This window comes from Erythranthe guttata, chromosome 8 (genome assembly GCF_056151865.1).
Source record: "Erythranthe guttata isolate IM_541 chromosome 8, IM_541, whole genome shotgun sequence".
In the NCBI taxonomy this organism is placed as follows: Eukaryota; Viridiplantae; Streptophyta; class Magnoliopsida; order Lamiales; family Phrymaceae; genus Erythranthe; species Erythranthe guttata.
This window is the reverse complement of record NC_142540.1, coordinates 491804-515015: the sequence shown is the minus strand read 5'-3', so window position 1 is coordinate 515015 and position 23212 is coordinate 491804. Positions and strand designations below refer to the sequence as shown.

At 35.4% G+C, this 23212-nt stretch overlaps 5 protein-coding genes across 7 annotated transcripts; 3 read left to right on the top strand and 2 right to left on the bottom strand.

Moving 5' to 3' along the window:
• The first annotated feature begins 2596 nt into the window (after window positions 1-2596).
• On the top strand, window positions 2597-10138 carry LOC105969354 (Protein kinase superfamily protein). The gene is made up of 21 exons (XM_012994114.2): window positions 2597-3001; window positions 3569-4070; window positions 4399-4653; window positions 4876-5000; window positions 5115-5159; window positions 5248-5329; window positions 5423-5491; window positions 5562-5732; window positions 5854-5919; window positions 6304-6372; window positions 6456-6596; window positions 6757-6830; window positions 7699-7953; window positions 8440-8525; window positions 8631-8707; window positions 8968-9090; window positions 9163-9205; window positions 9300-9346; window positions 9456-9517; window positions 9602-9653; window positions 9851-10138. The coding sequence occupies exons 2-21, from the start codon at window positions 3903-3905 to the stop codon at window positions 9902-9904; spliced, it is 2064 nt and encodes a 687-aa protein (XP_012849568.2). The 5' UTR covers window positions 2597-3001; window positions 3569-3902; the 3' UTR covers window positions 9905-10138.
• Window positions 10139-10955: 817 nt separating this feature from the next.
• LOC105970715 (proteasome assembly chaperone-like protein) lies at window positions 10956-13018 on the bottom strand. Of its 3 annotated transcripts, XM_012995543.2 has the most exons (7): window positions 12848-13015; window positions 12543-12590; window positions 12405-12451; window positions 11647-11713; window positions 11495-11538; window positions 11348-11405; window positions 10956-11239 (listed from the first exon to the last, which is right to left on the bottom strand). In XM_012995543.2, the coding sequence occupies exons 1-7, from the start codon at window positions 12905-12907 to the stop codon at window positions 11183-11185; spliced, it is 381 nt and encodes a 126-aa protein (XP_012850997.1). In that variant the 5' UTR covers window positions 12908-13015; the 3' UTR covers window positions 10956-11182. The 3 variants fall into 3 exon arrangements, with proteins under 3 accessions (XP_012850997.1, XP_088677574.1, XP_088677573.1); XM_088821448.1 differs by lacking the exon at window positions 11495-11538 and having other exon boundaries at window positions 12848-13018; XM_088821447.1 differs by lacking the exon at window positions 12543-12590 and having other exon boundaries at window positions 12848-13017.
• A 1072-nt stretch (window positions 13019-14090) lies between these two features.
• LOC105969370 (NAD(P)-binding Rossmann-fold superfamily protein) lies at window positions 14091-16572 on the top strand. Its single transcript, XM_012994129.2, has 4 exons — window positions 14091-14546; window positions 14784-14965; window positions 15593-15787; window positions 15873-16572. The coding sequence occupies exons 1-4, from the start codon at window positions 14285-14287 to the stop codon at window positions 16332-16334; spliced, it is 1101 nt and encodes a 366-aa protein (XP_012849583.2). The 5' UTR covers window positions 14091-14284; the 3' UTR covers window positions 16335-16572.
• An 853-nt stretch (window positions 16573-17425) lies between these two features.
• LOC105970725 (hypothetical protein) lies at window positions 17426-18317 on the top strand. Its single transcript, XM_012995554.2, has one exon. The coding sequence runs from the start codon at window positions 17669-17671 to the stop codon at window positions 18209-18211; it is 543 nt and encodes a 180-aa protein (XP_012851008.2). The 5' UTR covers window positions 17426-17668; the 3' UTR covers window positions 18212-18317.
• A 1476-nt stretch (window positions 18318-19793) lies between these two features.
• LOC105969380 (uncharacterized) lies at window positions 19794-22777 on the bottom strand. Its single transcript, XM_012994138.2, has 2 exons — window positions 22310-22777; window positions 19794-22016 (listed from the first exon to the last, which is right to left on the bottom strand). Exon 2 carries the CDS (start codon window positions 21934-21936, stop codon window positions 20008-20010), a length of 1929 nt encoding a protein of 642 aa, XP_012849592.2. The 5' UTR covers window positions 21937-22016; window positions 22310-22777; the 3' UTR covers window positions 19794-20007.
• Window positions 22778-23212: the final 435 nt, after the last annotated feature.

Here is a 23212-nt window from a genome sequence, read left to right as displayed (position 1 = left end):
TTATCAATTCAATTCCCGTGATGACTTTTCAATTTTGCTGATCTCCATTTTTTGGCTCCTACCCCCATATTATATTAATATTATATTATTATCAATTCAGCTAAATTATTTAAAAAGTTGATATCGACTGGAATAATTGACCCACTACCTATTTAAGCTCATCTGAGTATGAGTAGGTATGTAAATTATGAAAACGAAATCTCTTCTTTGGTAATTACAATTATCCATCAGTTATGAATTTTATTAGAAGTCCATCATTATAAAATATTCTCTAGTATATACTCTCGGTTTACCATGTTTGAGCTCCACAGTTTGAAATAAGATGTGTCTCTTGACTTTTTAAATATCAGATTGTGATGTATCAGAAACTGTATTTTTGAACAACATACGTAGAAACTAGTGAAAATTCCACGAAATCTAGAAAATTATATTGAATTTGACATCTTACATAAGAGTAAACGTATAACAATATTCATCGTTGAAGGGGTGATTGTAATTACCCAAAATATAAAGAGTTTTTCCATAATTTAATCTTATCTCAGTAGGTGGCCGTAATTTATCCAAACTTTTATTATCATACAAAGGGAGCTAAAGCTTACATGTTATCAAAATGATCTCCAAATTTCAATAACCAACAAGAATTTTAGGGCATGTTTGTAAATTTTGGCAGTGCATGAGACACATAAAAGATGAGCACGCTACAGAGTTCAGACACACGCGTGAGTTTCTTACACGTGCGACAACAGAGGTGGCAGATAGAGAGAGGGCGGGGTGAGCTGTTGGGCCTACTAATGTAAATTAGTTTACTTAACACAATAACGACCACGTGCTAAATGGGCCCAATCTAGTGTCATCATTAGGCATTTGAGCTCATTGCGGACAATAAAATGCCGCAACTACGTCCTTCAATCATTGCAATCACTAAAGTAGAACTATTATATGTTTTCTCTTTATTTTTCTTTTTTCTTTTTCTTAAATTAAACATATAATTTTATTTTTGTATATGTGTGTTTGTCACGGTGTGGGTGCATCGCGTGTAAATGGAGACTTCGACTTTGAAGTGGAAGAATGGGCATCAACTTGTTCAAGGATAAGTGGATAACGTAAGAAATGTGATGATTACGAAGTTATATATATAATGCAGCACATATATATTCAATTTGTGAATTATTTCAAGTTGTATTTTCCATACGGTTTGTGAGTTATTGCATAATAGCATAACTTATCCCATGTTGCGGATTGAAGTTATCTTCTAATAATGTAAGAATGTATTTTGGGTTAAACTGAATTAATTAAGAATTTAGCCCACTAACCTAATATCCACTTGAGGCGGCCAAGTTGGAAGGCCCAAATAGTACAAAGTCCACTCGGTGATTTGAAGCTCATTTATGATCTTTTAATCTTGACCGTAGATTTTCAATTATTTTATCTAAACCACTCATTCGAGATATTTCAACTTCGCCTCTTTTCAAACCATAAAATATGACCTTCTCTCTCTCAGTTTGCCGTAGTACCACCGCATTGAATTCTCCTTTGCATCTTTCGTCGACATACCCCTTACACTATGACGATGGCTCTTCTACTTATGCTCTCTACTTTGGTGACACAATCTTACTTTTCCATCGATACAGTAAACCATTCATTGAGAGAGGGAAAACACATACAAATTTGAATCTCTCCCGAGTTCTAGATTTCAGTTCTTCTGTATGAGAGTGAAATCCACTTTTGAATGTTGTACAAACCTGGTTAGATGCGGCAGTATCTTTCTTTTAACTATTATCTTGGGCCATCTATTTGTTTTGTGATTGTTATTACAACAATACTAAGTTTGGTCAAGTAAACTAGGTCCGTTAGGTTGATTAAAGAAAAAAAGCAGGCCCAATAGACAATTGCTCTGATTGAATACTTTCCTTTCCCATTAAAAAAAAAAAGTTGGCAAAAAGCCATTGAATTCTATCAAGAAATATAGTAGATTAACTTTTAGAAATAATTCAAAACTAAATTATTTCAAGCATACTTACTTAGCAATAGATTTGATAATAATTTTAGAATATGATCCTTACAAAATATTATAATAACAGGAGTTATATAAAGATCTATAGCTATTATTATTATTATTAAAATTAACAGAAGATGTGCCAGTTTGCCACCAAACCAGCAATATTTAACAAACAATTAAATATCATATAATTAAGTCTACCACCATCAAAGCTAAATATGTCAACTAGGTCAAAATTAATTCACAATCAAAATAACTATTTCAATTTTTATTTTTTTCAAAACATTTATAACTAATAATATTGAATTGTTTCTATACTATACCAATCAATTAAAATAACAAAAAAAAATACGAAAATGCTGAAATCACATTGATAGTTGACCAATAATTAGCCAAGTTCATGTGATTCAATCATGCCTATCTGTCTCTCCCTAGTGCTCAAGTCGCCGGGTTTTATCCACGGGTCAAATCAACGAACCCGGTCCATTTACCCGGACCCACCCGAATGTGCTCCGCAGTTGTACAGTTGTACCCGCGACTTCTTTATTACTCTCCTCTCATTCAACTTTATAAATATCTGGTCTGCCTATTTCTATCTTTATCCCCCACAAATATCACCTCACAAATTGCTTATTTCTGAAATATCTAACCATTTTTTATTTTTTTATTTTATTTTATTAAATCTAAAAATATTTACCGTGTCAGCGTTATTTAGAAAAAAGGAAAAAAAAGGAACAGCTGGATTTTTTTTTATTTTTTTACTATAAATACTAAATAATGAATTACAGAATACAGAGACGCATGATAAAAAAATTCAAATTGCTCGAGGGAGCTCACATCTAATGATTCAATTGACGTCGTCTATGGCGAAATAGTTGAAACGAAGAAGGATTTATCGCCAGCTGGAAACGACGACGTCAAATCGCCCTGTGCTTTCTCTCTCTCCTTGATTACTTGCCATTTCATATCTCCTCAAGGAATTCTCCGGCGCCGAAAACCTAGGTCCGTCGGCGTAGTAACTGAATTAGGCGTGAATTGATTACGGTTTTGTTATCCGTAGCCATTTTTTTGCTTGTGGTAGTTAGTTTTGCTGCGTTCTCCTCTGCTCCGCCGCCTGCTGTTGGTTGAGACCAGCAATTTGTTTTTTAATTGGTCGCGATGCCAACCTTAATCCTAGATTTTGCGTCAATGATATTAGAAATCGTATGATTTGAATTTTTCGGTTGTATGAAATTTCGTTTAGAGCATTTTATTTATTTCGTTTTGAGTGAATCTTCTGTTGGCAAAAGCAACTTTGTGATATTTGCTCGTTGTTTAGTCGTTTTAACAATATTCATTGTGCATCATTAGTTAATTATTATGCGTTGTTCTTCAGCATAAGAATCTGCTGTTTGTTTTTGTATCAAAATGGCATGGCTGTATTATTGCATAAGTTATCTTTAGTTAACAGTTATCATTTCATTTGTGCATCTATAATACCGCATTACCTTTTGTTGAACTGGCAAATTTGAAATTTTCTGGTGAATTATATGGAGCAAGGGTCTGATTAACCTCACTTATTGTTTACAGGACGGATAAATAATAGCTTCCGCAAGTGTTGAAGTACAGTATTCTACAGGCGTTGCGGGAGGCTTGGTTTAGTTGTTGAGCTATCTGTTCTAGTTGTTTTCTCGGAAAATTCGTCATTGGAGATTGATTTTTAGCTCTCTCGCAAAGAAAATTACGTAGGGGTTAAAATATATGTGCTTGGATTGCAACCACTTTTTTAGTCTTGTAGGTAGGGGAAAATGTTAAATTATTGGCGCAATCATGACATTGTCTGGATTGCAGCCTCCTTTGTCTATTGTCAGTTGATTGTACCAGGATATCAAGGTGTAAAGGATTTAGCATCGTCATAAAAATCATGGAACAAACGTCAGAGAAGAAGTTTCCTCTTAATGCTAAAGATTACCAGTTATACGAGGAAGTTGGAGAAGGTGTCAGTGCTACTGTTTACAGAGCTCTTTGTATACCACTTGATGTGATAGTGGCAATAAAGGTTCTTGATCTTGAGAAGTGCAATAATGACTTGGTATGTCATCTTCTTCTGAATGTGCTAATCGAATAGAAAATGCCTCTTTTACAAACTTAAACTGGCTTAAAGTGACTAGCAATTTAGATTTTCAGCTGCTCATTATACTAGCAAATAAAATTTAGAACATATGCAAATGAGATATTTGGGAGGGGCACAACACTCTTGATGATCTGAATAGTGTGTTTACTACTCTGTGTGGGCATGGCTAAGGTGTCAATATTTACAGGGAAGACTAACTCCCGTGTTAATTTAAAATATTGTTGACAACATGGACCTACAGTCTCTCTCTTAATATTTTTTTCCTGTTGGGTTGTCAAAAAAATAGGATGGCATCCGGCGAGAGGTACAAACATTACTTTTGATTGACCATCCAAATGTCTTGCGAGCTCACTGCTCCTTCACGACTGAACATAATCTATGGGTTGTGACACCGTACATGGATGGTGGATCTTGCCTTCATATAATAAAATCAGATTATCCAGATGGTTTTGAAGAGCCTGTTATTGCTACAATATTGCATGAGGTTCTCAAAGCTCTGGTGTATCTCCATGCCCACGGACATATTCACAGAGACGTGAAGGTATATAAATTTCTCACTTTATTTTCTTAATGCTATCCATTTTCTTGAGTTGAGATCTTATTCTCGTGTAGATTGGTACTTTGGCACTTTGGGCATCTTATTTTGTTCAAATGATTATTACTCGTATCTCTCATGTGGTATATGGTGTTTCTGCCCATGCTGCTTTAATCTGGGAGACATATCACTTTATTTATTTCTCTCTCTCTTTGTTAAATATGGCAGGCTGGAAACATACTGATTGATACTGATGGTACTGTTAAATTGGCAGACTTTGGAGTAGCTGCATGCATGTTTGATACTGGTGATCGTCAACGTTCTAGAAATACCTTTGTCGGAACCCCATGCTGGTAATACATATTTCACGAAGGCAATTATATGGGTTTTTGGACGCTTATATTTTTAAACTCTACTACTGTCTTAACTTTGAACCTTGTTTTGCTTTAATTTGAATATTATATCAGGATGGCCCCAGAAGTCATGCAGCAACTGCATGGATACGATTTCAAGTGGGTATCTGCTGAAGAAATTGTATTTCCTCTCTTTTCAAAATTTAGTTGTCTCTCAATTCTGATGGAAAATGTTTGGCTTTGACAGAGCAGATATCTGGTCATTCGGAATAACAGCACTTGAACTTGCTCATGGTCATGCACCGTTTTCCAAGTACCCACCTATGAAGGTTGGTAAAATCTCATTTACTTAAATCTTACTTTTGCATCTTAATGTGAAGGAAATTGTTGGTCTGAACCTTCTTCCATTATGCTAAATGTAGGTTCTGCTGATGACCTTACAAAATGCACCACCAGGGCTGGACTACGAAAGAGACAAAAGATTCTCTAAGGTATATCTTGTTTCGGGAGACTTTTAATGCTGAATCTTATGGATTGCTGCTAAAATCTAAAATTTTGCAGTCTTTCAAAGAAATGGTTGCTGCTTGCTTGGTAAAGGACCCGAAGAAACGTCCCAGCTCCGAAAAGCTTTTGAAACACCCTTTCTTTAAACATGCTCGATCAGTTGACTATTTGTCTCGTACTATCCTTGAAAGCTTGTCTTCTCTAGGTGAACGTTTTAGGATGCTTAAGGTCTCGTGCTCATCTCATTCTCGTGTTTGTTTGCCATCTCTTCTACAGAAATGCCACTGTGCTTCATTACTTCAATTTTGAGTTTTTTCAGAATTTCTCTAAAACCAGCTTGCATTTTTAGGCTAAAGAAGCAGATCTTCTTGTACGAAATAAAGCGTTGTACGAGGACAAGGAGCATTTATCACAGGTGAGAAGTCTACCAAGTTCGATATTACATGCTTATTTTGAAAGAGGAATATAGAGAAAATATTCTGTATTGAAACTTTGTTTTACTACTGTAATAAGGTAGTTGTGCAGACTTAGTTGCTTGATTTTAATTCTTATTTTGAAATTTGTTGAGCATGTGTTGTGTTAAGTCCCTAAATGTAACACCTCATATACAACACTTCTGCTTATGAACTTCCAAGTCTAGGAGTCCATTATAAATGGCAATACCGTTGGGTTCATTTTTTCCCCTTAAACTGAAGAAAAAATGATCAAATATGACACACCTGCATAAAATTTCAAATTTTCTACCAAACGTTGTTTACATATTGTGAAAATCCTTATCATGAGCTGTTGCAACGTGCAGCAAGAGTACATTCGAGGAATCAGTGCATGGAATTTCAATCTAGAGGATCTGAAGAATCAAGCTGCCCTTGTATGCCATTACTCACTGATCAGTTGGTGAATGTTTCAATTTTATAAATGCCATCATTGTTAAGGTCTTTTTGTTCCCCGCAGATTCAAGATTATCCCATTTCAAATTCAGAAGAATCAAGTGTGAGTGGGAAGCACATGAACGGGCAAGATGATGTTGGTTCTCCTGGGAATAGGATGTACTCTGAGCGGGTTAACCTTTCTAGTGTTGCATCTAAGTTGGAGGTATGAGTTATAACATAAGATGTCGCATGTTCTTCTGTTCTTACGTTAAAACAGTATTGTGTATTATACCCTTTAAATACTTTATAGCTTGTTTATAACTTGTTATTCTTCCTTTGGGTTTCTTTCTCTGAGCTGTATAATTTGTCTCTTGTTTACTTAGGATGAGCTCGATGGTATTGATGATTTGGAGAGTTCGCTTGCTGACTTTCCTATAAAACCTCTTCAGGCTCTCAAGTACGCCATCAAAATCTATCTGACCTGTTAGCTTCTGCCTCGTTTTCCACCTTGAATAATGCTTGAGCTTCATTTTTTTTGTGTCAATTTGCTTGCTAGCTGCAACTATCTCCATATTTGGACTGCTTGAGAAAACAGTTTTCTCAAATGATGTCAAAAGAGACAAAATGAAGTGATAAGTATTTTTATTAGACTGAAAATATGCTTCTTTTTACTCTCTTCTAAGAACTGAATTATGATTTACGTCTTGCTTCTCTACATTTGAGTAGTGTCTCCTTAACGATCTACTAAATTCATCAAGTTCCATATTGCATATCCATCTTCAAGGTCGAACTCTTCTTTTGTGTGAAACCAACAAGCTAATCCGAGAAGAACTTCTGAATAAGTGGTTGCCAATTCTCAGCACTTCAAATACATATAGATTTCCACTTTAAGACAGAATCAACCATTCTTACAGCCTTGCTTTTAGTCGCCTTGACAATAATTTACATTCTGCAAACCTTAGTTTTTTTATCCCCTTGTGCAGAAATATGTTCTAGGTGAGAGTACCTACATTTTGGCTCCATATACCAGGCACCAAACTTTGGCCTTCCTTTTCTTTTTAGTGACCCAGTTCACGTGAACTCAAATATTTATGCTTATGCTCATAAAAAACACCAGGCTGCATATTGAAGGCATTTATTTGAAATCAAACGTATTCATAATATGTGCTGTATATATGCCTCCCATAGTTTTCTATGTACTCCCAGCCCACACACTGACTTATACAAGTCAGGTTTCTGTGATGGTTATGCAGCCACTGTGTGAGTTTATAACTTTGGAAATGCACCTGTGAGAGTTAACTAATTGAAGATTTTGTTGAACACAGAGGTTGTTTTGATGTATGTGAGGATGATATTGGTAGCCCGATTTCGAGAGATTCTACTCATTCAGATACTGAACAACAAAGTGAACAACAGCCATCAAGAATTGCTATGGAACGAGAATCGGGAACAGATGAGGAATCTGGTCGAATTGGCACCATTCCATACTTTGTCCCTGCAGAGCAGGAGAAAGTTTCCAGTGGCTTCATGCTGCAGGAGAATGTTCTCTCTGCTAAAAAGTTTAGTGGTGATGTAGACAGGTATATTGACTAGTTTGCAGTATTTACCTTTTCTTTTTTGATAGTAAAAGGCCAGGAGGGAACACCTTTGCCTCCTTAAAATCCCAGCTACAGTTAATTTGTGAGAGGCAAATGTTTTAGTTAATTTATTCTCCCTTTTCATTTTGTCCAGTTTTTAGATATCAAAGGGTTTATTTGTATACTGTATGCATTCGCTCCTTGTCTGAAGAATAGAGGAGTGTCTCCATAGACATCGAATGTCTGACGTATTTAGTACTATGCAATCTGTTGGTTGAAGTAGTTACTATGCCATCCTACTCTTCAAATGTGGTTTACAAACATTGGCAACATGTTTATTGGACACTTTTGCTAGCAGTATGCAATTCGTTGGACCATCCTAGTATAAATGTGTTCTTTGCTATATATTTTCTATAGTAGTTCTTGATTCCGCCTCCACCCTGTTTAAGAAAGTTGTTTGTATTAATTTGGTTCTAAATTTGTATGAAGGGAATATATGCAACCAAGATTCCAGACTGACCGAAGTTCTTCACTGCAGTATCGGCAAAAGAAAGATTTTAATAATTTTACAGCTGGTAATGCATTTAGAGTAAAAATTGCAACATTATTGTCTCATATGAATCAGCCTGTTCGTTTACATATGGTTATGCACACTAAATACATTGCAACTTGCATTTTAGGGGATGATACGTTTGAAGGTGCTGTTGTTGAACGCAGAGGACGTTTTAAAGTCACATCAGCAGATCTGAATCCTAAGGTACTGAGGAAGTATGAGTATTATACATAGCAAACTTTACATACAAAATATATTTATTATATAATGATTAAGTGGAGATGTTTATTCATTCCGGTTGTTCATATGGAAGTATTGTTGCTAGTTGATTCAAAATTCCAAACTGTGAAATGTTCATTTATTTTACCCCTCGTTTGCATACCATTTATGATGCTCTAGGAAAAAGAATATTTTATTTTTCAGACAATGGCATAGTAACCATTGACTTCATTTATCTTATTCAGGGTCCCGCGAACTACCTTAACTCAGCTTCGAGTAGTTCCGCAAGCCCATCAACTCCAAGCCATTCAGCTGCTTTAATTCTCCCGATATTGCAATGCATATTGCAGCAGAATACTATGCAAAGAGTAAGCTATACTCAACTTGTCAAATCTTATTCAGCTACGTGGTACTAATTGTGTCTATACATGTCTTGTCAGGAAGAGATAATTAAATTGGTTAACTTTGTTGAACAAACCTCAGGTAATTCTATGTATAATTTCTCTTTGAAACCACGTATGTATAGCCTTTTGCCTCACATCTTAAGATGATAAATACTAATTTTTCATGGGTACAGGCAATCCTGCTGATTTGACCGAGTCAGGAATAAATAGCCTTTCACAGGTGAGAATTGCCTTTAACCTTGCAGAAGTGTTCTTTTTTTCTTTTCCTTTTTTCCCTTTGATTCATACGAAGACCATTGGTAAAACATTCTGCTTGTTACGTATTGCAGCTAATCCCTAGTTCTGCAAAGGAGCGAGAGTTGCAAGCTCATATGATTCAAATGCAACAAAGGTATGAATCGAAACCCTTGTATAGGCTGTGAGCTTGTTTTGATGCGATGTCCTATTATTGCTGAAGCAAGTTTTTAAATTTCAGCATCGGAAGCCTGGTTGAAGAATTACAAAGACTCAAGACCAAGAATACTCAGGTTTGTCTTCAGTTGTTGCCTCAATATCGAGACTAGTTCCAAATCTCGTCAATTTCTGCCTTGTCATGTTTTTTTTCACAATTCTCATTTTTTTTTCTTCGTATATTATAATAACATGGAGCAACCAATTCTCATGGCCTGGAGCTAATTCATTTATATTACAATAACATGAAATGGTTTCCTCTTATTGTTTGCAGTTGGAAAGGAAACTAAACGCAATGCTCAAGAAAGACGACACTATACCAGAATAACCTAACAAGGGAAAAAAAAAGTTTGATGCCCACGCATAATCATTTTCTCTTACCTCATATTTTCTTGTATTTTCCATTTTTCTTTGTTTTTTGGTTGCTAGTTTTTCCTACGATTTCTGGGAACTAGCTTTCGGGTGATTTTAATTTTGTGTGCCATGTGGTGGTTGCAGTTTTATGTATATAACATGCTGTGTATTTTAATTTACTTTTATTATTGGATATATATATATATATATATATATATATATATATATATATATATATATATATATATATATATATATATGTATATGCATTTTCTAAGCATTTTCATGATTTTAATTGGCATTTCAAATGGTTGAATTGAAACTTTTGATAGAACACACTCACACGCAAACATGCACAACGGGCTCACATGCTCCGTGAGGGAAACACACACTTCACTCACAGATACGGATCCACATTCCCACCCCACCATCGGGGGATAGATAATCAGTGATTTACCTTAAAATCGCACGCCAAAAAAAAAAAAAAAAGACGCATGCACACATACACCAACATACATGAAATTCAATGGTTGCAGACAGATGCAACAACAAATCCATTCAATTTAGAATTCACGACGAATATTAATAAGAGAACTGAATAACTCGTACAATCTCATTAACAAGAACTATAGTAATTCTTCCAGAACACAATTTATAAATACACACCAGAACACGCACACTTGAAGACATAAAAACACACAACACTAGCACATACGCATCCACGGACACAAACACACATGTATATAATCATGCACACACACTTGGCGAACTTACACACTTGCACACACTTATATGGACACACGCCACACTGTAACAAACATACACACAAACATATACAAATACACATACATGGACACACACACACACACACACCGACAAGTTTCTAGCATGTGTTTTTTGTGTGTTTTCTAGTGTGTACGCACATGTGTGAATTTTTGTGTGTGTTCAGTGTGTGCTCATGAGAAACTTATAGTAATGAAAAAATGTAAAGGATTTATAGCTAAGGAAACGAGACTCTTGGCCAATTTCCTCACAAAACTAAGGCAAAACCATTGGACTCAACTTAACTAAATGTTACTTCAACACAGTTTTCAGGAGAAATATAACGAAAGATGCAATACCAAAACCGCGTCCCAGTAATTGCATCTTCTTGCAAAAAACAATGTTTACATCTGACCACTTCTACATGTTTAATCTATTAATGAAGAAGGCATGCTCTTAATCAGAAAAGTTGCAATGTCTTATAATCATATTAAGTTACCTCAACAAGTTTCTCAACTACAGCAGAAACTATGCCCTTCAGCGTTCCCTACAAGAAGAAGATAAAGAAATGAACAAAAAAGAAACCCAAAATAATCGGTTACTTCGGTTGCCCCAATTTTATATTTAAATTAAAAAAAGAGTTGTATACAATTACCAAAGAATGGTCTCTCAGTCCAAGAGACAACACTAATGCCTTTGACGATCCGGAGTTGCTGCAGACATAACAGAAGCCATTAAAGTGGCAGAAAGATTATGTGTTGATAGATCAAAACATTTGAAAAGAATGCAATTACAAAAATACCTAATGTGTTCAATTAATTGCCGAGCACAAGCAACTAGCATGGGCTGCACATAGTTATCTGGTATATCAGTTTTTTTATCGAACACAAGCATCAAAATCCTCCAGTAACGAAAACGTAGAGTGATAGAACAAATTATGATGCTAGAAATTACCTCATCTCGTTTGCCAAATACTACAGTAACACTGAAAGTTGAATCAACCGAAACACTTTCCTCTTTCCTGACAATAAACAATATGATCACTAAGTTTCATTCATCGTACAATGATACCATCAAACAACACTTCAAATGCAATATTACACCTCTCAAACCCATATTCTCTGGCAAACCACCATCCCGTAAAATAAACTCAGATTCATACATAGCATCAGTTGTCACGTTTCTTAAATTAGGTATAATTAAAATGATAAACAATTCATATAGATAGGAAAGAAAACTAAACAGAGTTCGCATACAAAAGTTTGGCGTCTAGTGGATATGCACTCAAGAGAATAACAAATAGTAGGTAATCGGTTTAGCCAAAAGCATCTAAAATCAGACAACAATTAAGTATAACATCAACGAATCTTAATTTAGCACAGTTTTCAAGATTTATTTCACCCAATATCATGAATAATGTAACCATTTAGCTTTGTTGCTACAATATGTTAGTAAAATTTTGGATTATACGATTTCAAAATGCTCATATCTCAAAGATGTAACGAAATCTGGAAATGAAATAACTCCAAAAAATTCACCACAGCATCTCAACAATTACTAGCAAAACACGTTTTTCTCCTCGGCCGGAAAAAACAAGTAATATAATATATTTGAAGTCTCAGTTCACTCACAATCGAAGGCTTTTAATATCAGACGTAGTTATTTATACGAAACACATAATATAATCTGGAAAATTAAAAATACATACATACCTAGCTTGCAATATTGTCCCCATAGCTCCAATCTGAGTTGCAATAACCTGAAATAAACAGAATTAAGATCACTACCACATGAAAACTGTGAATAAAAAAATAATTTGTGTTAAGGGAAAAAAAAACAAAAAATCTGACGAGAAAATGATCCTCGTAGCTGCTTATGACTATTTCCGTCTTGTGCCCCTGGATTGAAAGTAATATAGCCAGTAAAAATATGCAACCAGATAAACAAACTGAAACACAATCATTCAAACAAAAATTGAATTCAGCGCAAGGACTATCGTTCTGCGTTTTTTTCTTCCTTGTTTTAATCGAGAAATACTCGACAATTTCGCACAAAAAAAAGGCAGAGAACATTTTTGAGCGTCGAAATTAAAATTATCCAAAAAAAAGCAGCGAAATTACGTTAATTAGTGAAAAGCAAAAGCAGCGGAACTCGCCTTGATAACAGAACTGAGCGCTGTGTGGCGCACGGGAAAAGCAGGATCTGATGCTTCCATTTCCGTTTCGTTTCTCGATTTTGAGGTTTTTGATCTCCGATTTTGCTCGATTAAACAAACCCCAGGACTAATGGTTGATGACTGTAATTTTGTTTTCTGATTTATTTTGAAACTAAACTCAGCACTTATGTTTCGCTCCAAGCTAACTTCATGGGCCTTCACTCATTATTGACAATTGGGCCGGGCTATTTTTCTTATGTGGGCGGGCCGTTTTTAGTAATTCAAAATAATAGGATGGATTTTCTTTTTCTTTTTTCAATTAATTCGAGATTATAACAAAATATTTGTTGCACATGTATGAATTATGAGGTAACCGAAACTGAATGCAACGAATGCATAATAATTGGGGGGGGGTTCTCATCTACCACCTTTTTTTTCCCAAAACGCACGCGCCTTGCACCAGCCGTTCAACGCTTGCGCCAAACCTTGCACTTGCCATTTTGCTTAGCCGTTGACAATTTGAGCCGCGCCAACATTTTCTATTTCAGCCAAGCCGCCGGAGTTTGATGGTTACCTTGTTTGCAAAATTATAATAGTCAAAGTTGGACAACTTCACTTTTTTAATCTATTTTTTAATCTGATTATCTTAATCATTATTATATTTATCCAATGTAAAAAAAATGTGCTATCAACTACTTTGTGAAAGACCATATCAATGAGATTAGGTTATATTGTGCACTATATTATAAACTAAGGATTAATTATATTTATAATTACAATTGCAAGTCTCGTTTGGTAGTTAAGGTAAGATTAATCAAAATAAGATTAAATAATTTAATAAAACTCGATTATATAATTGGATCTCTGATGATTCAATAAAAAAACATGCTTAGAAGGTAAAATAAACCATGATAACATAATATTTGCGAGTCGATCCAACAAGTTATTAGAGATATCAAATATCAAACAAAGTCCAATTATTTTGTTAATCACGATTAATCTCTCCAACCAAAAGAGGACTCAGGTGATTCTATTTGCGAGACAATTATATTAAGTAACTTTAGACATGAATGAAATAGATACTAATTACGTGGATAAATTATATATTCATAATAAATACGTAAGTTAATTAATTAATTAATTCAAGCTGAGCTGCTCACAATAAAAGCGAAGCCCAGCCAAGCCAAGCCAAGCCGTTTTACCGGTTCGGTATTGATCAACAAGCGGAAAAGCAGAGACGCTTATTACATGATGTCCGCATATTTTTCCAACGAAAACCTTGTCTCTCTTTATAATCTCTCTCTCTATTAGTATTATTTATTTATTTAAACACAGACAGCTGAATATAGTGGAAACAAAATCAGCTATCAAAAAAAGTACTTTTGCAAAAGCTCTAATAAGTCAAGTAAATAAGCTAATTTAAGGAAAGTCACAATAATGGGGATCGTCAGATTCGAGGACACCCAGAAAGCGGAGCTCGAGGAGTTCCGGCGGATGCTGCTATCTTGCGCCGCGGTGCACCGGCGGAAGGACGACGACGGGATCCGTGGCGGCCGGGAGAATGCGCTTCCCGGCGGAAACGGCGACGTATTGGACAGACTTGTTTGTGTCACCAGCGGCGTATCTTACCTCGGAATTGCTATCGTGAACCAGCTCCTGGTCAACGGCTACTCCGTCCGAATCATCGTTGACAACCAAGGTTAGCATAGTAATTTCGTGCAGATTTAGATTAAGAAATTTCGAGTGAACTTATCAATTATAATTTAGACTTTAATTTGTTTTTCTTACAATCTTTCAATTCGAATTTATATATTTGTTGAATTTTGATGCAGGGTTTATATATTTAATTAATTAATTAATCTAATTTGTCTAGTGATTTTTTTAATTTATTTTGGGGTTTGAAATTAACTGGCACTAAATTAATTGAAAATTGCAGAAGATGTAGAAAAGCTGAGAGAAATGGAAATATCTGGTGAAATGAGATTAAGCAACAGCATTGTAGAAATAGTAATGGCTAAACTCACTCAAGTTGATAGCCTAACTCAAGCATTTGACGGTTGCCGTTGCGTTTTTCACACCGCCGCGTTCGTCGATCCAGCTGGACTCTCCGGTTATTCCGTGAGTATAATTTCGTATTATTGTTTATTTCTGAAAAATAAATAGATTAAATACTTGCCGAACTCAACCTAACTTAACTAGTAGTTTCCCCTGTAAATAAATTAGTCTATATGGAGTTGGTTAAAATTTTAATCTCTCATTAATAGACAAGTTGCTACTTGAATTAGGCCTCAAGTAGTTAATTAATTATTGACTTATCTTAATTAGTTAATTGAACAAATTTGTTGAGGTTGGTTTAAAGATTGCTGTGGCATTTGAAAATTAGGCATCTTTCACAATTTAAAAGGAAAAAAAAAATTGAAACCCGAAAATTATTCCTAATTTTTACATGACCATATTGTTTTAGTAGGGCTTGATCATGTTAATTTACTATAATACCACCATAAATTTACTTTAAAAATGTAACTAGTGGACAACTTGACAAGAACGCCTAACTTCTGAAAATGATGTAATTAGTTAGCACACGAAATCTTCATAGTATAAGAACGCCAAAGTTTTGTGTGTGTCGATCTAATGTTGCTTTTGCTGATTAAATACAAATTTACCCCTGTAACTTATGCAACTTCGTTTAATGTTGCTTTTGCTGATTAATTAAACTCATTGGCAAAATATATAATTTTTATGTAGAAAGCAATGGCAAATATCGAAGTGAACGCTAGCAAAAACGTCGTAAAGGCATGTGGAGTTTCACCTTCCGTTAGACACTGTGTGCTCACCTCCTCTCTCTTGACATGTATTTGGCAAGATAACTCTCTCGATCAAGTTTCTCGTTTAATTGACCATAAAAGCTGGAGTGATGAATCTGTCTGCATAAACAAAAAGGTATACATAATTCATAATAATTAAAAAAAAAAAACTCAGGGTAAAATTTGAGGTTAATATTTTGTTTCCCCGTAAAAATCGACAGCTTTGGTATGCGTTGGGAAAGCTAAGAGCAGAAAAGGCCGCATGGGAAATAGCGAAAGAAAGCGGATTAAAGCTATCGACAATTTGTCCGGGGCTTATTACGGGCTCGGAGTTCTTTCTAAAAAGCCCAACATCTACAATTGCTTATCTTAAAGGGGTGCAAGAAATGTACGGAAACGGAATATTGGCAACCGTGGACATAAACAGATTAGCAAAGGCACATGTAACTGTCTTTGAGGAGATGAAGAAGGCATCTTCCGGAAGGTACATTTGCTTCGACCGAGTGATAGAGAGACAAGACGAGATCGAAAAGCTGGCCCGTGATACGTGCATAAGTGTGAGCTCTATTATTGCCGGTGGCGGCGGCTCCTCCTCGTCTGGTAATAATAGATCTCGATTTGAGTTGTCGAATACGAAGCTTGCTCGATTAATGTTGAGAAATCGAAGGTGTTATAATGAGTGATGTATTGGAAAATCGAAATTTTGTCTTGCTTGTATGAAGAGAAAAAGAAATTTTAGGATTTTGATTTATTATTATTTTTTGTGTACAAGTCTAGTCTTAGATTTGGTGTATAGTATATTGTGAATGTGAGAGTATTGGGCATTGGAATAAGTACTAGTAAGATGTTTGGTTGATTAGATTCGTGTTTAGTCAAAAGCGCTACTAAAAGCCTTCAAATAAATATTGTTATTTGGTTAAATTAGTCGCACTCTTCCCTCCTCTGCGATTATTTTTTTTATGTAGTGATTAAAAAGGTAAAAGACAACGTTGTCCTTCAAATAATAATCGTAATTTTGTAAATTAAAAGACTTTCCAGACAATTCATATGTAACATTAGAATTTAACAACTTTAATACAAGATTTAATCTACCAAATCAAAAATCTAAATGACTAAATCAATAGTTAGTCAATGGAATATTAATCCAGACTTACTTAATTCAATATAATCCTATACAGGTAAACAAAGGAGACCTAAAGTTTATATGGCTATTACTAGTTTATAGTTACCAACATAAGAAATCAGAACAAATTGTGGAGTTTTTCTCTTCTTCTTTTTTTTTTTAATTAGAAAATTAAAGCTCTAATTAATTGACAATTTGGAAACTATGAATTAATGAGTATACAAAAGGATGTCAGATTCATGTTTCATTATTTCGTAATCATACAAAGGTCAATTTTATCCCCAGATATTTCCTTCTTGGCTGCAAAATTAGCCAAAAAAGGAATACGCCTGCTCTAGAATTACTATTACCCAGGCGGGCGTGTGTACATTCTTCCGTCGCACGTGCACACCACGCGCGGAGTGTGCAAGTGGGGGTGGTATCTTATTTGAGGAGTTTTTTCAACACTCACAGCAGTAAATAAATACACACTTCTTTGGAATTATAAGAATAATTGCATGGGGAAAACACCATATCGTGTGTACGTTAAAGCAATTAATTGTTTACGAAATCCCACCCCCACCACCCCCACCCTCACCCCACCCCACCCCACCCCCCTACCATTAAGTTATTTTATTTTTCACTCAAGCATTTCTACAAACACCTTGTTTTCATGTTCATAAATAATGGAGAATTTTCTATACGTTTTGTGACTTGTGAGAGAGATAATATTATTTTATTATATTGCCTGACTCGTTTGTCGATTGCGCTTATAAAAAGGATTTCCGATTTCTTTGTATATGGGCAGATTTGCCGGAGGTTTTCCATTCACACATAGAACGGTTTTTTTTTTTTTTTTTGCAGCGCCGGCCATTTGTGCCGCCTTGTATATATAGGAGATTCGGAATAGCTGAAATGGAGGATCGAAATCCGTCTCCGGCTTCTTCTTCTTCGTCGAGCGCTGCTTTGGAGAGACATCGCAGCCGCAACCGGCGCCGCGCGGTGGAGGAGGAGGAGGACGGCGGAGATCCGGTGGTGGCGGCGGCGTGCACGGGGAAATCGTGCCAGTCGTGCACGGCGGAGGTGATCGCCGACTGCGTGGCCGTGTGCTGCTGCCCCTGCTCGGTGGTGAACTTTTTGGCGCTGGCGCTTCTCAAGCTGCCGTGGGCGGTGGCGCGTAAATACCTCGGCGGCCTGAAAAAGAAGCGGCGGCGGCGGCGGACGCTGGAAGAGAGGAAATGCTGTAGAGGAGGGGATAGAGATGGGAATTCGGATAAGGGAAGTGTAGGTAATGGAACGTCGGAAATATGTTTACCGCCGGCCGGAGACGGAATTTGTGAAGCGGCGGCGGTGAACAGTACGGCGGAGGAGGTTTGGTTAGAGCTGTATGAGGTTGGCCATTTGAATTTTGGCAGGGTTTCTTTTACTGGACTTCCTTTTCATAATAAGGGCAATTAAGTAATTTTAGTTTTTTTATTTTTCTTGGCTTATAATTGTGGTAAGTTAGTTTGAACCGTATGTATGTATCATTACTCATCAGTAAGAATTTGTCACATTTGATTTATTTTTAATTTATTTATATCTAAGTCATCCATCCCGGGTAAATATTAAATTTACATTCAAAAGTATATAAATGAAATCTCTATATAACTCTATTAAAAATTGCAATTGAGATTATTATAGGACAACCTTTTTTTGTTAGGAATTAAAATTGAGACTACTAGTATATGAATATTAGTTTTACATTTATTACCAATCGACCTACATTTCATCACCGTCACATTTATTAATTACTAGTTGTGGTAGAACTTTTGAATGGAGACAAGAGACATATAACTAAACTTTAATAAATTAATATAATCGAGTTATAATTTTTTTTAATGTAGCAAAATATTAAACTATTAAATTAATTAATACGTTTTACCAAGTCAGAACTAAAATAAATTATTATTTAACAATTTCGTAACACTTACTGCTAGCTGTCACCGTAGTAGTCTTTCTGTGATCAGGAAAAGCTACAGTACTGAGCCATACTTGTGAATTGAGTTTGACTTTCTCTATTTTATTTTTAATTAACTAGGATATATTATATATTTATTATTAATATACATAAATAATATCTTCCTCCAACAGGCACAAATATGTTTGTTTTAATTAATTTCTCATCTTGTAATGCTTAGTTGTCATCTCATAATTCTTTTTCTTTTGTTTGTCGGCTAATCATGTTAAGGATAAATTTGTTTAGTGATATGGATTAGATTTATTTTCTTTTAGTACTTTAAAATTGTTATTGATTATTTAATGGATTAACTTTTATTACAAAATTGGAAGTAATAAACAAAAGTCCATCGCAATTATTAGGTTCTATAGTTTTAATAAAACAATAGCAACAACAATAAAATAATAAATAAATATTGAAAACTATTATACGAGAGTGCAGATTCTTTCATTTAAAAAAACAAAAATCAGGATCGGTCCAAAACAAGTTTTGCGTTGCCCAAATATTGGGCCTTCAAACAAAATATTTTTTTATGGGGCCCGAATTTTAACCATGGTGTAATTTCCCACCATCTCTTTAAGTAAATTTCTATAAAAACACCTTAAAAAGGGCCCACTAATAATATTAGTTTGTTGTTGGTCCAAAAATTGTAAATTCAAAATAACATGATCTTTATTTTTCATTTAAATCAAAATTAAAATATTATGTAATGAAATAGACTCGAAGAAACCAAACTATGAGATTATTGTAATATTTATTTATAAATTAAAGTTCATAATATTTGATGGTGATATATCATATATATTCTTGTCCAGACAGTCTAATTTCATTTCATGTTGCATATATGCTTAGAAATTCTGTCGCCTTGTCATTTCCATAATTGAGCATTGCATTTTGGGTATCCATAAATCGACTCATGTGAGCATTATATATACACACACATGATGAGAACAAACACAGGAATATAATACGGTGTTGAATGCAATAAACCCGAATATGTACAATCGAAACAATACGCAGAAAAGATAGGATGCAAGTAAATTCAAACAAAAACTCGGCCCCATTCGCAAAAGAAACGATTCCCAGAAAGTCAAATTAGAAACATAGATCAGAACAACAGCAGCACGTCTAACGAACTACTTGTCCAACTATCGAGTTAGTCGATTACTACGATACTACTTACTATCCCATTCAAAAGTCCTAAAGAGAAATAAAATAAAGATCGAACAAATACCCCCATCGGAAAATACTCTTTTCAACTTTCTTTAATACAGAGAGACTTCTTCTCAGCGATAACACGTACCTTTTCACTCGCATTTTCCATATTCTCCGTTAGATTCTTCATCTCATCCTTCAAGCTAATTCTATCCTCGTCCGAAAATCTCGAACAGTGATTCACCATAATCGCCGTCATTATCTCTAGTTTCTGCCTAATCACTCCAACATCCGAAACTAAATCATCCACCGGTTCTTCAGACGAGATTTTCGGGCAAGACTTTGACCTAGCTTTCTTTCCTTCGGTCTTCACTGCTGATTTGAGAGGTTTTCGGTTAGATGATCCGGGCTTTTCTTGAACAATGCCATTTTCAACATTCTTCACACGAGAGGGCAATGATTTTCTCTTCTTACCATTTTTCGATTTCCGATAAATTTTATAGTCTTGTCCGTGATAATAAGTCGAGCTTCTGAAAGCAGAAAAGAACGAACAGACGATCCCAAGTGATCCCTTCTTGCTCAAGAAAAGAGGATCGACAGCAGCAAAACGTATACCCGATACCAATTCATTTACACGAACATCAATATCAGAAACAGGGAAACTCATTTTTTTATCGGAACTCGATTTAACAATAGACCTATCCAGCCCTTTGACCTCAACGTTAACCAGTTTTTCATCGTATTCCGATTCAATCTTGAAACTTGAAATTTCCATATCCAACTTCGGATTTCTATAAGGCGAAGACAAGTACTTACTCTTCTTCCTTCCCCTCGACGTAGATATATTCTCCGATTCATCTTTCGCTCGATCGGAAGTAATTTTTTCAGCAAGAGCAACTTCAGTTTCCTCATTTTTAACTACCAAAGCACCTCCATTTACCCCATCCACAACCCCATTACCACTTTTTTCTGCATGCGAAACATTCTCCTTCGGTATTTTCGGGATTTCAGAACCAACTTTCTTTACCTCTTTACCCTTCCTTTTCCTCTTCCGAAATTCAGGCTCGACATTTTTTAGTTCCGCCATAAGTTCAACGACACTTTTTCGCTTCCTTCTAGAATAAACAATATCATCAGAGAAATTGTTCCGTGACTTAGCAGAACTAATTGCGGGTGAAGAAAGCCAATCATCCTTTATCGGACCAGGAATCGGAATTTCAGTATGGACTCTTAAATCATCATTTACTTGAAGAATATTCTTATCCTTATCCTCCAAACCGTCAATATAAACGGGCTTTTCGCAATACACGGGCAACCGAAACCCACCTTTAGAATAGTAGAAGGCAGAGAGGTAGCTTCTCAATACTGCAACGTCAAACACACTATCGAAACAAACACCCTTTGCAAAATTCAACACCTTCGAAACTATCTCGGACGAATCGAATTCTGGCACAGACAGCCTTTGAAAGTCAACTTCGGGAACAAGAACACCCGGTTTTACAGCGGCATTCGAAGCCACTTGCCTCGCCAGGTGGCATCTCTTCTCCAGTGGGATACACTTACACGTCATATTTGCCTCGACAACTCTACCGATCTCATCGGTGGATTTTTGTATGGCTTTTAGGAAGTTATTAGAAGGATCCTCGTTTTTTGACATTTGGCGGAAATTTTTGGAGAAGGGTATTAGCTGTGAGGGTAAGCACCAAGAGCAGGAACCGTCACCGAATAAGGCAACGAGGATGCGATTCTCTTGGCTATGTCGGATGGCGATTTCCGAAGCTTCCTTTTTGTCATAAATCTGCCCTGGCCACCATGGATGATTCTTGAGTTTGCACCAAACAAAATCACCCACTCGAAACTCGGTTTCCTCCTCGCCTAATGCCACGTCAGCATACGAACAAATTTTGCCACTTCCGTTCGATCGCATATCAGTCAAAGCAGAGTCAATAGCCCGATTACTAGCATCTATATAGACCCCAACCAGATTTCCTGGATCTTTAGAACCCGACCCGCTCGTTAAATCAGCCATCTATTTGCAGGAAACAAGGTACCGGAAAAAAATCTGTGTTTCTTCAACGATGGTATACAAAATGTATCGTAACTTAAGAGCTGTAAAACACCAAAAGAAGAAAGAAGTAATAAATGTAACCTAGTTATTTGTTCATCAACCACAAACTTCTCCAGGGTTTCGATAAATCCCTGTATGAAAAACTTGTTGAAACACAGTAGATACATCATACAAACTACATGTAAGCGGCAAAATTTTGAATCAAAAACTAAAAATAAAAAAATAAAAAAATGAAACAGCAATTGCAGATTTTAATTACGAGAAAATAAATAATTGAAAAAAAAATCTAACACGCCTAAGAAAATTAATGATAAGCAGAGCAAATAGGAAATACCTGAACAAGACAGTAAATAAAAATTTCTTCGACGCCGTAATGTTGTCGGAGAATCACCTTCTTCAAAATTCTATCTCCCAAAGGCAGAAACTAGGGTTTGGCAAATGAATACTCCAATTTGCAGCTACATTTGTACAATATTGTTTGGAAAAAAGAAAAAAAATAGTGTAATTATTAGTGAAAATAAATGCTCAGCTTCACAGAGTAGCTTTTCCAGGCGGTTGACGTTTCGGTTTTGCAATTTGAAATGCTGATAGTCTATTCGTCCAGGTGCAACAGTAAAAAATTCGTGCCCACTCGCCATCACGTGCGTGGCATTGCAACGTTTAGGTTTCTCAATGCGGAAGATGGCAAATAACATGGCGAGTAGCGTACACGTGATGTGTATGGAGAGTGAGCGACGGAATGGAAAGCCAGAAATTTACACGCCAGCGTCTGACAGTTTACAGTTCGCGTTTTGGTGTATGTAGCTGCGACGGTGCCAAATGTATTAATTTTGATTTTATTTTGCTTTTCTTTATTTATCTAATTTAAATATATATATATTTTAGCAAATATTTGTACATATATTTCAATTTTAGTAATTATTACACTAAATTCAATTTTAGTAATTATTACACTAAATTCATGAATTTCATGGGTGTGTGTTTACAATTAATTTCTTAAACTTATATTATAAAATTAAATCTTCTATAGAATTTATTTTCTTCTTATTAATAATTAATAATTAATTAATAAGATAATTACTATAAATCTTTTTTTTTTTATAAAATTCAAGTCCATTAAAGAGGAACGCAGACCTTTGCGCTATATTGAAAGGCTAAGTACCAACTCTTAGTATAAACTAAATGAAATTCAATTGCACAAAGATTGAAGACAGTTGATGAGAATTAATCATTCATT

Coding starts and splice junctions, on each gene's coding strand:
- LOC105969354 (XM_012994114.2), top strand. CDS start 3,903: ATGGAACAAACGTCAGAGAAGAAGTTTCCTCTTAATGCTAAAGATTAC. Junction 5,001..5,114: donor TTTGTCGGAACCCCATGCTG/GTAATACATATT, acceptor ATATTATATCAG/GATGGCCCCAGAAGTCATGC. Junction 9,654..9,850: donor TCAAGACCAAGAATACTCAG/GTTTGTCTTCAG, acceptor TATTGTTTGCAG/TTGGAAAGGAAACTAAACGC.
- LOC105970715 (XM_012995543.2), bottom strand. CDS start 12,907: ATGGAAGCATCAGATCCTGCTTTTCCCGTGCGCCACACAGCGCTCAGT. Junction 11,406..11,494: donor CAATTAATTGAACACATTAG/GTATTTTTGTAA, acceptor TTATGTCTGCAG/CAACTCCGGATCGTCAAAGG. Junction 11,240..11,347: donor GACTGAGAGACCATTCTTTG/GTAATTGTATAC, acceptor TTCTTCTTGTAG/GGAACGCTGAAGGGCATAGT.
- LOC105969370 (XM_012994129.2), top strand. CDS start 14,285: ATGGGGATCGTCAGATTCGAGGACACCCAGAAAGCGGAGCTCGAGGAG. Junction 14,966..15,592: donor CTGGACTCTCCGGTTATTCC/GTGAGTATAATT, acceptor ATTTTTATGTAG/AAAGCAATGGCAAATATCGA. Junction 15,788..15,872: donor CTGTCTGCATAAACAAAAAG/GTATACATAATT, acceptor AAAAATCGACAG/CTTTGGTATGCGTTGGGAAA.
- LOC105970725 (XM_012995554.2), top strand. CDS start 17,669: ATGGAGGATCGAAATCCGTCTCCGGCTTCTTCTTCTTCGTCGAGCGCT.
- LOC105969380 (XM_012994138.2), bottom strand. CDS start 21,936: ATGGCTGATTTAACGAGCGGGTCGGGTTCTAAAGATCCAGGAAATCTG.